The sequence below is a fragment of the Scardinius erythrophthalmus genome, assembly GCF_964197995.2.
Source record: "Scardinius erythrophthalmus genome assembly, chromosome: 19".
Classification (NCBI taxonomy): domain Eukaryota; kingdom Metazoa; phylum Chordata; class Actinopteri; order Cypriniformes; family Leuciscidae; genus Scardinius; species Scardinius erythrophthalmus.
The window spans coordinates 34,926,974-34,945,663 of NC_138239.1; the positions used below are offsets into that span (position 1 = coordinate 34,926,974).

At 37.6% G+C, this 18,690-nt stretch overlaps 2 protein-coding genes across 5 annotated transcripts; one reads left to right on the forward strand and one right to left on the reverse strand.

Annotated features, from left to right (window-relative positions):
* Nucleotides 1-446: 446 nt before the first annotated feature.
* On the forward strand, nt 447-1,523 carry ccr6b (chemokine (C-C motif) receptor 6b; the record flags this gene model as incomplete). The annotated part of the gene is made up of 1 exon (XM_081347850.1): nt 447-1,523. The coding sequence occupies one exon, from the start codon at nt 447-449 to the stop codon at nt 1,521-1,523; it is 1,077 nt and encodes a 358-aa protein (XP_081203976.1).
* A 3,694-nt stretch (nt 1,524-5,217) lies between these two features.
* On the reverse strand, nt 5,218-12,878 carry LOC308707624 (D-beta-hydroxybutyrate dehydrogenase, mitochondrial). 4 transcript variants are annotated; one of them, XM_081394228.1, is made up of 6 exons: nt 12,191-12,277; nt 12,074-12,130; nt 9,312-9,748; nt 7,891-8,043; nt 6,685-6,818; nt 5,236-5,778 (listed from the first exon to the last, which is right to left on the reverse strand). In XM_081394228.1, exons 3-6 carry the CDS (start codon nt 9,694-9,696, stop codon nt 5,416-5,418), a joined length of 1,035 nt encoding a protein of 344 aa, XP_081250354.1. In that variant the 5' UTR covers nt 9,697-9,748; nt 12,074-12,130; nt 12,191-12,277; the 3' UTR covers nt 5,236-5,415. The 4 variants fall into 4 exon arrangements, with proteins under 4 accessions (XP_081250352.1, XP_081250354.1, XP_081250351.1 ...); XM_081394226.1 differs by lacking the exon at nt 12,074-12,130 and having other exon boundaries at nt 5,218-5,778; nt 12,191-12,467; XM_081394225.1 differs by lacking the exons at nt 12,074-12,130; nt 12,191-12,277 and adding an exon at nt 12,681-12,878.
* Nucleotides 12,879-18,690: the final 5,812 nt, after the last annotated feature.

Genomic DNA, 18,690 nt, shown 5'->3' on the forward strand with positions numbered 1-18,690 from the left:
GGATACTCCACTTTAAAATGAAAATTCTGTCATCATATACTCACCCTCATGTTGTTTCAAACCTGTATGAATTTCTTTCTTCTGCTGAACAGAAAGGAAGATACTTAGAAGAATGTCAGTAACCAGGCAGTTTCTGGTACCATTGACTTCCATAGTATATATTTTTCCTTCTATGGAAGTCAATGGGACCCAGAAACTGTCTGGTTACTGATATTCTTCTAAATATCTTCCTTTCTGTTCAGCAGAAGAAATAAATTCATACAGGTTTGAAACAACATGAGGGTGAGTATATGATGACAGAATTTTCATTTTAAAGTGAAGTATCCCTTTAAGACACGAGCTTCTGTCTGATATGCAAAATTTGTCATAGTACTGTGTGGTTTCTATGATGCTCTTTTTAATTTCACTCCATCTGTCTCTTTCCTCTCAAGGTCAATCATACAGATATGACTAACAACATTGACTACTTGGATGAAGGCTCTTATGATGAATATAATTATTACGACGAAGCAGTGCCTTGTAACCTGACGGGGTACAACCAGGATGAAGTGACCATCCAAACGTACATCTACTCCCTGATCTGTGCTCTCGGCCTGGTGGGCAACGTTTTGGTCCTCGTAACGTACGCCTTCTACAGGAAAGCCAAAACCATGACCGATATCTTCCTGGTTAACATGGCTTTGGCGGATCTCCTCTTCGTCGTGGCCCTCCCGCTGATCATATACAACGAACTGTACAGTTGGAGCATGGGCACGTGGGCCTGTAAGCTGCTGAGAGCCGCCTACAGCATTAATGTGTACAGTAGCACGCTCCTGCTAGCCTGCATTAGCGGCGACCGCTACATCTCCATCGTCAAAGCCGCACGATCCGTCCGGATTCGATCGCAAGCTCGCGCGTACAGCCGCCTCATCTGCGTGGTCATATGGCTGCTTGCATTCATTTTGTCTTCGCCTACGTTTATATATTACCAGATGGAACAGAACGAATGCATCACCATCTTTGAGATAGACCAAACCGCCGTGCTAATGAAGATCCTGATTCCCAGCATGCAGATGCTCATCGGGTTCTTGCTGCCGTTGATGGTCATGATATTCTGCTACTCGTGGACCATCGCGACGCTGCTCAAAGCAAAAACCTTCCATAAGCACAAGGCGGTCCGAGTGGTTCTGGCCGTGGTCTCGGTTTTTGTCCTCTGCCATCTGCCTTACAACGTGGCGCTCCTCGTCTACATCAGTAAACTGTTCTCTGAGAGACCCTGCAAGGAGGAACAGCTGACTCTGATGACGCTGTCCATCAGCAGGAGCATAGCGTACCTTCACTGCTGTTTAAATCCCATTCTGTACGCCTTCATCGGGGTTAAATTCAGGAGCCACTTCTGTCAGATCCTACAGGACTTGCGGTGCCTGGGGAAACGGTACATTTACTCGGGACGCTCCTCTCAGCAGACCTCTGACCTGTACGTGTCGGCGATTAAAACCGTCGTTGAACACAATCACGACAACCAATCGTCATTTTCAATGTGACGTAACATTTTCCAGCGATTGCTGTGTGGTTGTTCTCAAGAAAGCAGTGAATGATTCTGTGTATGATTTACCAAGTACTGTTGTTATATGCTAAATATTTTGGTAACACTGTACAATAAGGTCCCATTAGTTAATGCATTAACTAACATTACCTAACAATGAGCAATACATTTGCTACAATAAGGGATTATTTACATCCAAGAATATGTTTAATAATCTGCTAATGTTCTATTCATTGTTAGGTTCAGATTCATTAAATAATATTAACATACAACCGTTGATTTTAAAATAATGCATTAGTAAATGTTGCAAGTAACATGAACTAAGATTAAGAAGTGTTTTGTCATTGTTAACTAACTTTATTGTAAAGTGTTACAAAACTTTCTTTTGAATTAGTGATATGAAAAATATGCAAAATATTTTTTGTATGTAAGCAAAATGTTGTGATGTTTTTTTCATTGTCTCATTCAAATGTGTTTTACAGTAACTTGACTGTGGGCCGACTTCTACAGCCCAGGTCTGATTTGCAAGGCAAATGCTTACCGGCCTTGTCAACAATATGGTAGTAAACCAAGAGTCTAGAAATGTGTGAAGCAAAAAATGTCTGTAGCTTTTAAATGGCTCACTATAACATGTTATTGCAATATACAAAACAAGCTTTAACAAGAAAACCAAAACATTTAAACATTATTAACCCTAAAGCCTAATGTACCATATTCGATACTCACATTTCTAAGGCCTGGAAATGATCAACATGATCAAAACTTTGCATCTACGCAAAGGTTACTACATGCCTTCTGTCGTCTGATTGATAGTTTATACTTTTTATATAGTTTAGTTGTACAAATGTGCCACTTTAGCTCGTGCTTCACGTGTCTTCTGCTGTGAAATCTGCAAAGTAAACATAAGAATAACTTTTATATTGTTAGTAATATTTCAAGATGACCTCTTACTGGACTGAAGCAAGGTTTACTTGATCTATTCATATATTTTTTTATGTATATAATAATCATGTTCAAATGTGAGTATCAAATATGATCATCAGGCTTTTGAGGAAGGTTTATTTGTTCATCTCTCAATTATCATTGTATTACATTGCATTATATGTTTTAAAACTGCAGAACTTTGATTATAAAAAATAAGTATTTAAATTTCATCTTACTAAGACATATTATTGGCAGATATAAAGTGACAGATGATATTTATATGCATTTTATGTAAGTATCTGTTATACTGTTATAAAGATCTCATTGATTTACATTACAAGTATCAGAATTTCATCTTGCATTTTGTCTATGTATTTATCAGCATCTGCACCAAATTGCAAATTTTTGTTCAGTTTGAGCCTCTATGTTTTTTAAACCAAGTGTTTTTTCCTCCTCGGGTTTGAGCTCCATATTCTCACTATATCAGCCTATACGAGCCATAAAAGCCCATTATATAATATACTCTCAAAAAAAAACAAAAAAAAAAAACATGCATTTTATAAATATATTTTGTCTAAAGGTTTTAATAAAATTTTCAATTTAAAAAAGATGACTGTTATTTCTGACTATTATTGCCTGAGTTGTTGACTCAACAATAAAGTTTCACTGTGTATAATCATGAAACGGTCGCAGTGCTCTATGAGATCTGATGGACAGGTTTGGACTAAATAAATAAATTCAGTATATTTGACATATTTAAGACTAAAGACCAAAATTAGTTTTCAAAATCTGACCTTTGACCTTTTTTAGGGTGCCGTTATTTATAACTGACTTATTAGGGTAAATAATTTTTTGACAAATTCTCTGAAACTTCACACACTTTCAAATGCGCTCTCACTATCTGAAAAGTATTGAAAAGGTCTTAGTGTTTCAAAAAAAAAAAAAAAAAACATTAAAAAGCTTTATTAACATTCCATGTAATCTTGTGCTACTATATTTCATTTGGAACTTATTATGTGAAAATGTCAAAATCTTGACGCAAATTCAGGTGCAACTTCACTGCCTGGAAAGTAATGAAACCATATCTTAGTGTTTCAAAAAACATAAAAAAAACCCCTTTAACATTGTTCCAAATCAATGATTGTAGCACAAGTGATAATCAACAAGACTCTTCTCTTTCAGTGTAGCCCACAAGTTCCTCACGTAACTCGATTTTTACCTATTTAGATGTACAATGCTATATATTTTATTGTTCAAAATGAATTTATATGTATTTCCCAGTCTAAAATGAACTCACAATAGAGTCTTGACAGCATGTGACCTATATGTGCTAATGTCTCCTTCACTTCCTTCTTGCCAAAAATGTCAAGCACATGGCTAATGGATTTTAATTTTATTACCAGATTCGGATGTCATATGATAATGCTAAACTGTGTTTTTTGGTGCATGAATAGTGGCATTTATAAATGATGATCCACCATATAGAGTAAACAGTGTTGTATTTTGTAGCATTGTAAACTTGAGAGCAAGTTTTTGAAGCTTCGACTCTTCCTCTGGAGTCTTAGACAGGGACTTTTGGCCTTGTGGTCAGAAAGGAGGCCTTTATATCTATTCATATCTTCACAAAGTGTGGATAGGGGCCAATGACACACTTCTTCTTCCTCTGAATATAATGTAAATGCATGGGTTTACTGAAAGTAGTGGGATGATTATCTAAATCTAACTAACTGGGTCAGAGAGCAATAAACCTGTATACAGAAAAGCAAATAAACATGACTTGAAACTCGAAAAACATCATAACCATGAAAGCAGGAAATATCATAGGATGAAAACCCGACTGGAGAAAGAGGCTTTTCAACTGTTGCTACAAAACACAAGTTCTCTTTTCAGTTTATTAGTCTATTTAAATGCAATACATTTCCTCATACTACAAACAACACACTGGATTTGCATACACACACGGCATCGTAAAGCCCCTAAATGGACAAGTTCACCAACCAGTTTTATTAACATAAAGTTTCTAAGTGAAAGTCTCTTCTGCTCACCAAGGCTGGATTTATTTACCAAAAATACAGTTAAAACTGTAAGATTAATTTTTGAAATATTATTACAGATTAAATCAGCTGTTTTCTATGTGAATATATGTTAAAGTGTAATTTATTCCTGTGATCAAAGCTGAATTTTCAGCATCATTACTCCAGTCTTCAGTGTCACGTGATCCTTCAGAAATCAATCTAACATGATGATTTGATGATCAAGAAACATTTCTGATTATTATCAGTGTTAAAAACATTTGTGCTGCTTTGTATTTTTGAGAAAACCACGATAAATATTTTTTTTTTTCAGGATTCTTTAATAAATAAAAAGTTGATTAGAAATGTAATACATCCTTGCTGAATTAAAGTATTAATTTAATTTCTTTAAAAAAGTCTAGGTTAGACTATTTTAAGGTGCCCTTGTTGTGTAATTATATAAATAAGTACTAATATTTATTACAACATGTACTTTTACTATTACTATAACAGTAATTTATGCATAAATACAAGCAACTAACCCTGATCATATATAGTACATGTACATATATAAGTACATGTAAGATGTGTAACAGAGACACTGTAAAATAAAGTGTTACCAAATTCTTATACTGACCCCAAACTGTAAACAGTAGTGTCAATAAGTCACCTTTTCACCATTTTACCTTTAATAGTTTCAATGATTCTGTAATATAAATAATAGTTTCTCTCTAGGAGAATGAAGTGAAAAAAAGAAGATTGTGATAAATTATTCAGCAAGATTTTCTGTGATAAAGACTTTATTATTTTACTCAGACAAAGAGAAGGGAAAGAGGTACAGAACAGCTGTCCAGGAAACCTTTGTAACATGTTAAGAGTTACATAAGCAAAACATAGGAACTGAGTGGTTTATGTAAAGAGAGCTCTCCTATTCTGATTATGATGAAACTTAAATTATGCGTACAGCATTACTTTACGCTTGTGGTACATGGAGCTCATTTGAAACACAGAATCAGTGAGGAATGTGGGGAGAACAGGGCATATGTAGAAAAACAGCACCTCAGTCCAGGAAACGAGCAGGTATCGGGTCTGGGGTCTGGGAGCCGTGAGAGCGTGTAGCATGGCATCGATAACCAAAGTGCAATCCTTAAACCCCGAAGCGCACACTGAGTAGAAATATTCACACGCCATCTCAACGTATTTCTGGTTGAACTTTAGTTTACGTGCATCGTCAAATCCATCCCATATGTCTTGCGCCGTTTTCTTGCGCAGAATGTTTGTGGCTCCGCCAAAATTTCCTGGTTGAATAATGCTGACCTACAAAAACAATACACACCAATTCACCATGTTCAATTTGTAATGGACACTAAATCAAGAATTAGATTATGGCATGTTTTAATTATATTATTATTACTATTTCTTTTGGTTCATAGTCTTTTAATATTTTGTGTATAAATTCTCAAACGGCAAATTGTGTTGAATTTAAAATAGTGATTTACAGTAGTGGCCAAAAGGGGATTTTTGTTTTAATGACCCTTCAAGCTTGGTTAAACCATTAAAAAAATAAGGAAAATATTTTGTATTTTCGTAAAAAAAATTGTTTTAAATATGACGAAGAACAAAACACTTAACTCAGTAAAGGTATTTATCTGACAAAATAACTAATCTGATCAAAAAAACATAGCTACATGATTTTTTTTTTTATTATGCAGAAAAAAAGCATAGAAAAAACAAAAAGCTCACAGGAAAAAGCATAAATTGACTACAACATAATTGTACAACATTTTTTTTATTGGTTCTCTCATTTTTGCATGTGATCATAATTTCTTTGTATGACAGCCTGGCCAGAATTTATGTCGGCACAAACTGGAATGTTTCATTGCGTTATCATCACAAATAAAACAATTGACAACTACACAATATATAGTACTTTAACAAATTTATAATAATATTTGAGGTATCTTAATATGTGAAGATGCCCATTTTCCAAAGCCAGACATTACTTTTGGCCACTACTGTCTCTTCAGATTATCATTATGGTTTGCCTGAGAAACGCTTGATGTCTGATGAAGGCCTTGAAGTCGGATGAAACTACATTGTTTCTATTTGTAATAAATAAAATAATATATTTTTTTATTTATTTATAATAATACAAACAGTCCACTTAGGTCAGTACATGTGTGAGTTTCTAAGATTCCTTTACCAGAACGGATCAGTCCTCACCTTAACCCCAAAACTGGCCATCTCTACTCTCAAGCAGTCTGCGAAGGCTTCCAGTCCCCGCTTGGACACACTGTATGCTCCCATGTTCAGACAATTGAAGAAAGAAAAGACACTTGACACATATAACATACGACCTAAGAAGGAATTATGAAATGAATGACAGTAGTAAGTTATCTACACACATAACACTGTCAGTGGGGCGGCACCCTTTTAAACGCATTTGACTTTGAATTATTGACTTATTTACCACTAAAGGATGCATATTAGTGGCTTAAAGGTACATATTATTACCTGAAGTATTATAATGAGAATACCTGAATGGTAAAAGTTAGTGGTCGGATGATATTTGGCACTTTTAAATTATCGTCCGATGAGCTTTTTTACGTCTGGGAAGCAGCTTTTATTTTGACAGTGCACAGATGTAATCTTTAAAGTCGGCGTGGAACGTAAGTTGAAATAGTCTTTGTGACGGATGTCCGAGTAAAACCGCTTCTGGAACAAGAACAAATGTAGGGCAGGGCTTGATTTTCATGGTCAAATTAATTGAATTGCTTTGTTTACTTCCTTTTAATTCATGTTTTTAACAGTTTCTTTATTTGTGAAAAAGACTACACTACAGTATAATACAATTACACAATCAAGAAGTTACCAAAACATTAATCTGTTTATTTTACTTTAACTTATTTTTAGTAAAGCACAAATTTATTTAGTCAAGTCACCTTTATTTATATAGCGCTTTTTACAACACAGATTGTATCAAAGCAGCTTCACAGTGATAACATGAAAATAATACAACAGAGTTTGTTTCTAGAAGAAAATTACGTCATCGTCCACCTTAAGTAAGGCAGATCAATAATATTGTTGAATATTAAATGTTTCACATTGATTCATTTTACAATTAATTATTTCTAGTGTAGTAAATAGGTAAAAATAAATCTAAATTTCATTGCAGCTATTTTTATGCATGTTATTTAAATAAAATGGTGTAGTATCATATATATATATATATATCGGTTTTTTATCTGCTACTCTGCTCTCTAAAATATCCATATCGGCGACCACTAGTAAAAATTCCCTTTTGAAAGGATGCCACCCTAGTGACAGCTTCAGGATATTTTTTTTTCCTGAGAGTGAAGGAATACATCAATCAACAATGACTTTAGTACATTATAGCCTATTCAAGTCAGAATAGAAGGCATCAATGACCTTTGGATGCTCTAACGAGTGACAAGAATGGGATGGTGACTCTGATGGCACCAAACAGGTTGACATCCGCCATCTTCTGGAAGTCCTCAGCGCTACTCCACTCCGTCTCTCCCCAGTCACTGATGCCAGCGTTATTTACAACAGCATAGAGACCTGACAATGTACAACAATGTAGAGAGAAAGGGGCTTTTCATTTTTGACATTTTAAAGAGGCCATATTATGCCCTTTTACAAAGTCTTGATTTTGTTTTTGGGGTCTACTTGAACAGATTTTCATGCTTCAAAAAAGTACATTGTTATTCCCATTTAGCCTACTCCATTGTTGCAGCTCCACTCTTCCCAGTGTCAGTAACGCTCGGGGGTGTGTTTCCCGTACAACGAAGTAACTCGCTGCTTCACTACCACAGTACGACGCATCGTTGAAGAAATCAACTTGCTAGTCACGACTGTTTCCTGAAACCGTATTGTCGCAAATTGGTCGTTCAACCACGTGGGTTAATGATGTCACACAGGTGGTGGAGTAATTGTAACTTATTTTGATGAATCTGTTTGAGATCGAATTAACGCTAGATGTTTTGGGGGCTATCTCTCATTTTTCTCAGTTACTTTGCTTAATTCCCGATTCAATCATAGGCTCGTTCCTACGCACTAGAGCACGTTCGCTCATGCACACTCTTCAAAAACGGTGCTTTAAATCTCTTGACAAACTAAAAGACGTAAAGGACATTTGTATGTATTCTAAATAAAAGATATAGATTGTACTGAATGTCAGCTTGCTTATTTTGCTCAAGATAAGGATTTATTGAGGCCACATGTCATGCAAACAAGAAACTCTGCTTCTAACACAGGTCGAGAGCTGTTGCTCCAACCACACAACTTTGCGATGCTGTTTGCGAATGTTTGTTGGAACGATGGTTTCGGGAAACACCGACTCGTTGAACTATGCTGATAACGACAGAACATGCGAACATAGTTGGCTAACGATGCTTTCGGGAAACACACCCCTGTTTAGTTCCTGTTCGCTTGGTCGGCTGGAACAGTGTGTTGTGATTGGTCAAGCACTTCGAGTGTGTTGGGGAAATTACCATAACCGTGAGTTTCAACACACTACTAACTAACTCAACCAGGCCCCGTCCCTTTATTCTGCATATGAATTATTTAAATGAGGAATATTGTGACGTGTTCGTTCCCGGAAGAAACTCAAGACTACAATGGAGGCGTTTCAGGAGTTCAGAAACACTGACACTGATATAGAGAATCATATATCTTTGTGCTTTGAAACTTTGCAGAGCTTTTTCATGCTCAAACAACAACATTACACACTAAAGATGAACATGGAAAAAGCATTATAGGTCGTCTTTAAATACCATTATGTATATAAATAATAATATAAATAATACAATTTGAAGTGTTTAAGTTACCTTTCTTTGGCAAGTTTGCTTCCACAAAATCTTTGGCCAAGCTTACATGTTCGTCTTTGGTCACATCCAGCTGGAGTACCTTCATACGGTCAGAGCCTTCTTCAACCAGACTCTGAGCTCCGGGCCCTTCAGGGCATAGACATCCAGCAAACACTGTGAAGCCCATGCTGTCCAGCTTCTTTGCTAGGTGATGTCCAAATCCACTATCACAACCTGTTACTAACACTGCCCGGCCAACTCCATCAGACAAGCCATTTCCCGCCTGGCGTACTGCGTTGGCCAAGAGCACGAGGCAGACGACGAGACCAAAACACATGCATAGATGACCACCCAAACAGATGTAGGAGATGAGCAGGACAGTCATGCTGAGTAAAACTGGCTTCATCGTGAATTAGGAACTCACAAACTCAACCATTCATAAGCTCTGATTGAGAAACCTAGGAATAGACAAAACAAAAAAAACAACAACTTGTAAAAATTACAACTGACATTAGTGCTGATATCCAGGTGGATTAAGGAATCTCACAATTATTAGCAGTTGCATAAGAAGACATAATAAACATGCAGAAATGTTACACAACATAGTTCATTTTTATTTTATCTTGATTTAGCCTATCCTTAAAGGAGAACTCCGGTAAATTTTAACATTGAGCTCATTTTTTTGTACATTTGGAGTGCTGTCAAAACAGAGAACAACGACAAAAATCGGTGTTGCCTACACCGTGTTATCCTCTTTTTAAATTTGCACCCTGTTGACTTCAATGGGGCAAGTACTAAACCTGCTTCAACCGAAAACAGGATGTAAACACAGGTATTTGCGCTGGCTTAAATAACATCATTTTTATACATATCTTTCACATCTGCTGCAGTCAGATTCACTCGTGTTCACTCTGAAGGAATCACTCACATTTTCTGTGCACTTGTAATGACACTGCAAGGATGTTAAGAGGCTAAAAGCAGGTTTAGTACTTGCCCCATTGAAGTCAACAGGGTGCAAATTTTAAAAATAGAATAACTCGGTGTAGGCAACACCGATTTTTGTCGTTGTTCTCTGTATTGACAGCACTCCAAATGTACAAAAAATGAGCTCAATGTTAAAATTTACCGGAGTTCTCCTTTAAGGTACCTGTTGACACACACACACACACACACACACACACACACCCACAAGTAGATGAGTAAGATAGCACTTTACTCTAACCAGGTCATGCATAAAAAGACAGATTGATCCACTGATTAAGAGCTGCGATCGGTTCATTTACTGTAAATTAAAGTGACTGAAGATAATCTGTAGATAAACAGACACAAACATTCCAATTTGAGGTTTGATAAACATATTCCATGGTTCGTTCACAAGAATAATTGAATTTATAATAATTTACAATAATTTGTGTCGATTCTTGTATTTTTTTTAAAAAGGAAGATTGACACAACCTTTCACATGCACACAATAATACTGTACAATTAGATAATTTATTACTATTGATAACTCTTTGGCTTTATAATATTTTTTAGAAAATGAGATTATACAAAGCCTAACTGGGAGGCTAATTCGCCATGGGTTCCTTCAGGAGATTTCCTATAGAATATTAGAAAGGCAGTTTTTTATTTATGAGTAAAATATGGACTGTGGCTAACAACGTCACTACAGAACACTCCTTCTACTGTAAATAAGGACTACAATGGTTGTCCACATTACAAAAACATAGCAGCTTCAAAACTTTTTTCTTATTATACCTTGTTATCCCTTTAAGTACAGAGAAACAGTACAAAGTTTGTTAAATATCTTAAAGGTATTTAAAGTGATACATGGATGTAAGAGGTATGATTAGCTAGGGCTGGGCAATATGGCCAAAATGATCACCACAATACTATTTTTTTTTTCCATATTATACGATATCAATATTTATCACAATTAAATGGGGCAGGAAATGCTTTCCACATATTTGTTAGACTTTGATAATGTTAAACTTGTTTGTTCACAATTAAACTCCACAGAGTAACTTTAAAAGGGTTAATTTCTGTCATTAAAGTGTAAATCTCGGCAAAATGAAACCCATGGTCTTTTTGTTAATCTACCCGAGGCAAAGTTTCGATTAAAAGCATAATTAGAGTGGAAACGCCACTTTTAAGTTTGACCGTACTTTTATTTTCGGTCAAATTGCCTTTTGAATGGGAGTGCTTGGGGCACTTCTATGATAGCATCAAAAATCACTAATTTTTCACTAAATTTTTGGGGGGAATTCTGTATTTTATGATTTAATGCAAATTTATATAAGCTTTAACAATTTAATCAACCTTTTAAAATGTAAACAAATTAAAATATAACAATTCATTTATTACAAAACATTGCATTTTTATTTATTTTGTCAAATAGTAGGCTACAGTTTAGTATACAGTAGTGAGATTTCTGAAGTTTAACCGGACTTTTATTTTGTCGAGAAGAACTTTGTTTCAGTGTTGTTGGACGGTGGTCTTTCTCAAATGAAACGGTGAAAATCTTGTGAAGTAACTCTCAGAGCAGCTCTGAGTGATGGGAAGTCCGGTTCTTTTCCGCGAACCGGTTTTTTCGGACAGTTCGTTTCAATGAACCGGTTCAAAACACCGGTTTCACCAGTTCTTTTACGTCCTCACGTAATGACGTGAATTCTATCATCCCGGCGGATAAACATACATTTAAATAAAGGCATTTGTAATCATAACTTAAGTTAAATAATAGTAATCATCGTCACAATCATCTTGGATACGTTTCTTACACTTACTTTTTGCAAATGAACCCTACAGGGCAGGCGATGAGCAAACGCGGATGTTTCACATGCCTAAAAGATATAAAGTAAATAAACTGGTCTTCATCAATTTTATTTTATTTGTAAACTTACATTTCGCCGAATTCGGTCCCTCATTTAAGTCCTCGGTTCAGCCGTGCTCATTTATCAGCAGCACAAATAGGCTACAGTTGGCCCAGAGATGGTGCTATCACGCATGCGCAGTATCTATTCTCCAGCTTATCGGTTCAACGTATCGAACGTGTCCGAAAGAAACCGTTCTCGTTTCTGTACTGGTGATTCGAGAACCGCTGCAGCAACCAGTTCTTGTCTTGACTCGAGAAACGCTGTTGCAGTAGGCTTGTATGTGCTTTGCTTACAACTGCTGAAACCTTACAATGGAGATGGGTCCACGTGCTTATTGAGACGCAGACGCTGAAAACATCGTGAGCATCAGTGTGAGTTTGTTGATCAGTTTGTGTTTTCATTCACACTGAGACACGCAAAAATCACTTCACATTAGCGTCCTGCACTGACTGGCTGTTGTCGCGTTTATTTCTGCTCTTAGATTAATTCATATCGAGTAAAACTGTCCAGAGCTTACCATTGTCATCGACGTCAATTTGATCGCGATCTCGGTATAGCCTCGTTTATCACACAGACCTGATTGGGCTAGGTGCTTTCAGACTGAATCTTAAGCTGCGAAGAAATTAATACAGAATTTTTTATTTTATTTTCTATATTGCTCTTCAGGTCACTTATTCACCATCCTCCTTGTTAGACCTTATGTAGCCCCGCCCCTTTTCCGAGCTGCGCACGTTTTGACCATAGACCAGTAGCGTAGCCAGAAAAGAGACTCTGGGTGTGCATCTGAAAATCTGGGTGTGCCACATTTATTGTCAGATTAGGCCAGCCTTAAAAATATTCTTATTTGCCGTAACCCAACCGACCCTGTCAATTAAGGACCGACCTAATAACCCCCCCCCCCCCTTTAGTCCGTTGTAAACTTGCGTTAATACCGACAACAACAGACAACTAATACAAATGCAATAAAATTATATTCATTAGTAAGTATTGTGAATTGAAATTGCCCATAGACCTACATACAAGCATAGGCTACGCTCTAATTGTGTTAGTTACTTTTTAGAAAATTACATTACATTTGCGTTACTTTTTTTTTTTTTCATCTGGGCTGGCCTTGTTTTTTATAACAAAAAAAGTTATATTTTTGGGCAAATGTAAAGACCCTTTTACACCAAAAGTAAATTAATAATCCTTAGGCTGAAGGAAATGCAGATTCATGTGTGTACAGTAGAGATAGAGTACAGTAGAGGAACAGCTCAAACAAACCTTTCAGCTGCTGTTATTCTCGATGTCAGAAGTATATTAGTCAATGAAGTGAGATTAAATGCACAAATAATTGTTTTATTTAACATTTAGTTATTGGAGGTTTACATTGTATTCTGATTCTGCATTTTACTGATTTTATTCATATTGAGGAATGTTGAATCTTTTTTGTGTGCAAGTGAGATGAGTAAATGCACGCTCACATTTAGTTTAGAACTACAATAACCATCATGTTTACACACTCTCTCTCGACAAGAGAGAGAGCAATCAGTCAATAAATGGGAAAACAAAAGTAACTTGCGTTACTTGTTTGAAAAAGTAGGCTAACTCAAATATTTTGTTGTACATTTTAAAAGTAATGCGTTACTTTACTAGTTACTTGAAAAAGTAATCTGATTACGTAACTCAAGTTACTTGTAATAAGTTACACTAGGGCTGCAACAAACGATTATTTTGATAATCGATTAATCTAACGATTATTAGAACGATTAATCGACTAATCGTCGATTATTTCGCCGACTAATCAGTAAGTTTGGAACGATTATTCAGCCTTTTCAATTTGTTAAAACACTGAGTTATACATATTCTAACTATAATATAAAAAAAGAAAATCACTTCAGCTTTTGAAATGGTTGGTTTAATGAACTTTGAGTCAACTAAACAGGTCATTCTCTTTAAGTTTTCAGATTTCTGTCCAACTCAAATCACACACAAATGCAAAAAGCATTGGTTAAATATTCGGTTCTCTTTCAATAAAAAAAATGAACAAAAAAAATTATCAGCTGCATTACAGACAAACTTAAACTGCAAACAATTATTATAAGAACACAATTTAAAAAAAAAAATTGACAATTGAGCTGACAGAGACATTCTCATTCACCTTTTAATTTACAGTATAAAAAATCAACAGACATGATATTCTTCATAACATCTCTTTTGTAAGTCTTCATGAATATGGAACAAAATACAGGCAAGTGATAAGACTGTAATAACTAATAGTTACAATAATAAAAACAGCCCTGAATCCTAAGCTCGATCAAGCTTTATTCTATGCAAAAATAATCACATTACTGTAATTATATTATTATTGTTAATATTATTGCTATTATTAGTAGTATTGCATTCTCTAAAAAGAGATTTACTGCTAGTTATTTACGTTAGCTCCAGCTGGAGAACATTCACCTCTCACCGGCTCGTCTCGTGCCGGGTTTTTCCTCTTTAAGTGCTTTAACATTCATGTTGTGCTCCCGTGAAAAGCAAGTTACGCCTTGCATGTATTGCACACGACAGCATTCTTGGTTTGAAGTTTTGTGAAACTTTCACACACCTAAGTTAGCTAGTTCGGATTCGTTTGCACTCCGTCATAATTCGCGCTGTGTTTTCTTCTACCGCAATGGCATTTGTAACGGCTGCATTACACTCTAGCGCTACAGCGCCGTAGCGGTCAAATCGCGATATTGCAGGCCCTTACATTAGGTCACGTGGGATCAAACGACTACTCGACAACAAAGATATTTGTCGACAATTTTTTATTGTCGACGTTGTCGACAATGTCGACTAATCGTTTCAGCCCTAAGTTACACACAACACTGGTCGCGGTGTGAGAAGGCAGAATCGTGGCACACACCCCTTCCAACCTATGCTTCCAACTCCCAGAGTTATCCTTCCCGTCCAGATCCAATGCTACCACATCTTTACATTACTATTGGGGAGTTCCAGCGTTATGGGCGTGACATTTGGGGTCAAAACTTGAAATATAAATGATCAGAAAATGCGTTTAATACTAATATATTGAACGTCTGTTTATACATCCATACTCCCTTAATAAAGGAGTCCAGACGTTAGAAAAATATCAGTATACACATGCGTTTTATATTTAATATGAGGGAAATACACATGCGTTACTTTAGAATGTTCAGTGATGTCACAGAACTGCCAGATTCAAACTGCTTTCGCGCGTTGGCTCGGCTGGCCCAGAGACGGACGCGCTCAGCTATCACAACTAATATGCAGTGTTTTCAACCACATATTGTTTATATTATGTTTCATACATTTAAATAGACATAAGTACTAGTAAAACAATACATTTGTAGTTTGTAAAATACACACTGATGTCTATGGAAGCAGCAAAAACAATATATTCAAATGTAATTTGCCGACGTGTTTTATTCATATATCAGACATAGCGGAACTATAAAGTTTAGTCTATTTTTCTCCCAGTTCAACAGCCACTTACTTTCATGTATTTCGGGAGAAACTGGGGAATTCAGGTGCTGTAAATCCGGCTGACAGGACTCTGAACTGCAGCGCTCAACTCGTTATAGATCAAGATAATTTATAAAGGTTTTTAAACGAAGAATTGAAATATCAGATAGTTGACATGGTAAGCAAGTTTGTGAATATTTTTAAAGGAAAAACGAAATAAAACGAATAGCGATACATCTGTTAGTTATTGTGGCTGCGGTGTGTCTGTCACGTGACAATCATGACGCATCGCCATGGAAACAAGGGGTCAGGTTAGAGCTGGGCGATTTTTTTATAAAAAACTCGATTTACGATTCGATTCGATTTTTCTCCCCCCATTTAAAACAAAATAACTGTGAACTGTAAATATATTTTAAAAATATATATTTATTGTATTTAATTAAAGTGCATCAACATAAAATTGCAAAGGCAAACCCTTTCTCTAACTGAAAAGTCACTGTGCAGTCAGTGTGCAACAAAGATTAAACATCCAAATTATTTATACTGTATTTGGATTGAGCTAATAAAACAACAAAAAATCCTGAAGTAACTCTTGCCTGGTTCAGATTACACGATTTTTTTGTCTGTTACCATAGTCACTGTCAGATTACACGATTTTGACTCCTAAAAATCTTGTCATGTCGTGGACAAGAAACATGTCAGACTACACATTGTTTTACGACCAGTCATCGCGAGCCGTCTCACACACTCATTCACTCGCACATATAGGCTACACAAGGTCACTCACATAGCCTGCACACACACACACACACACACACACACACACACTCACTCACTCGCACATACACACTCTCTCTCTCTCTCTCTCTCTCTCTCTCTCTCTCTCTCTCTCACACACACACACACACACACACACACACACACTCTCGCGCACACAGTCACACACACTCACTCGCTCACTCACTCGCGAACACACACTCTCACTCACTCTCCCTCACTCTCCCTCACTCACTCACTCGCGCGCGCGCCGTCGTCATCGTGGAGGACCGTTAAAACATTAAACATGCTAGTCTTTTTGTCGTGATGTCGTGAAGCATCGAGGGCTGCGCCGCAGGGAGTGTCGATTTGGCGAATGCAAAATGTATGTATTGGGAGAAAAAAAATCTAAAAAATCGATTTTTTGAAAATATGAATCGATTTGACCTACCAACTCGATTTTTAAATCAAATCGATTTTTTTCCCAGCCCTAGGTCAGGTTAAAATATTTTTTAACTTACGCATGAAAGGGTTGATTCAAAAATATATATATATTCTAGGTAAACAACAGTAGCCCAAGTTTATGTCACAGGTCGGGGTGGAGCGCCAGCGGGCCGCCCACCCCTTCGCTTGCGTGCCGCCCCTGAGGAGCCGGCCGTGGACACGAAGGAAATGGCGGACACAGAATTCAAGATAAATATACTCTTTATTAAATAATAAAAACAATGTTAAAAATTGTTAAAAATGTTAAAAAATACTCTTCATGTATCTCTTCGCATTTCTCAGCACCTTCGGACAGAGAGAGGAATGGACATAATCCACAGCTTCCGCATTCTCTTCAGCGTTCTCTTCACGTTTCTCGGCACAGCACTAGCAGGCTCTTCACTGGCATTAGCAGACTCTTCCAGCATTAGTAGGCTCTTCACTAGCCTCAGGCAGAGAGTGGAGCATACATATAACTCACAGCATTAGCAGGCTCTTCACTAGCATTAGCAGGCCCTTCCAGCATTAGCCGGCTCTTCCAGCATTAGTAGGCTCTTCACTAGCCTCAGGCAGAGAGTGGAGGGTACATGTAACTCACAGCGTTAGCAGGCTCTTCACTAGCATTAGCAGGCTCTTCACTAGCATTAGCAGGCTCTTCACTGGCATTAGCAGACTCTTCCAGCATTAGCAGGCTCTTCACTAGCCTCAGACAGAGAGTGGAGCATACATATAACTCACAGCATTAGCAGGCTCTTCACTAGCATTAGCAGGCCCTTCCAGCATTAGCCGGCTCTCCCAGCATTAGTAGGCTCTTCACTAGCCTCAGGCAGAGAGTGGAGGGTACATGTAACTCACAGCATTAGCAGACTCTTCACTAGCATTAGCAGGCCCTTCCAGCATTAGCCGGCTCTCCCAGCATTAGCAGGCTCTTCACTAGCCTCAGGCAGAGTGTGGAGAATACGTATAACTCACAGCATTAGCAGGCTCTTCACTAGCATTAGCAGGCCCTTCCAGCATTAGCCGGCTCTCCCAGCATTGGTAGGCTCTTCACTAGCCTCAGGCAGAGAGTGGAGGGTACATGTAACTCACAGCATTAGCAGACTCTTCACTAGCATTAGCAGGCCCTTCCAGCATTAGCCGGCTCTCCAAGCATTAGCAGGCTCTTCACTAGCCTCAGGCAGAGAGTGGAGAATACGTATAACTCACAGCATTAGCAGGCTCTTCACTAGCATTAGCAGGCCCTTCCAGCATTAGCAGGCCCTTCCAGCATTAGCAGGCTCTTCACTAGCCTCAGGCAGAGAGTGGAGAATACGTATAACTCACAGCATTAGCAGGCTCTTCACTAGCATTAGCAGGCCCTTCCAGCATTAGCAGGCTCTTCCAGCATTAGTAGGCTCTTCACTAGCCTCAGGCAGAGAGTGGAGGGTACATGTAACTCACAGCATTAGCAGGCTCTTCACTAGCATTAGCAGGCCCTTCCAGCATTAGCCGGCTCTCCCAGCATTAGTAGGCTCTTCACTAGCCTCAGGCAGAGAGTGGAGGGTACATGTAACTCACAGCATTAGCAGGCTCTTCACTAGCATTAGCAGGCTCTTCCAGCATTAGCCGGCTCTCCCAGCATTAGTAGGCTCTTCACTAGCCTCAGGCAGAGAGTGGAGGATACATGTAACTCACCGCGTTAGCAGGCTCTTCACTAGCATTAGCAGGCCCTTCCAGCATTAGCAGGCTCTTCCAGCATTAGCAGGTTCTTCATTGAGCTCAGGCAGAGAGAGGAATGGATACGGGTAACTCACAGCATTAACAGGTTCTTCACTGGACTCAGA

What these genes read in the sequence shown, in the direction of transcription:
- LOC308707624 (XM_081394226.1), bottom strand. Translation starts at nt 9,696, where the DNA reads ATGAAGCCAGTTTTACTCAGCATGACTGTCCTGCTCATCTCCTACATC. An exon ending in ACTCGTTAGAGCATCCAAAG is followed by an intron (nt 6,819 to 7,890) that starts GTCATTGATGCC and finishes ATTCCTTCTTAG; the next exon opens with GTCGTATGTTATATGTGTCA. An exon ending in TGGCCAGTTTTGGGGTTAAG is followed by an intron (nt 5,779 to 6,684) that starts GTGAGGACTGAT and finishes TTGTTTTTGTAG; the next exon opens with GTCAGCATTATTCAACCAGG.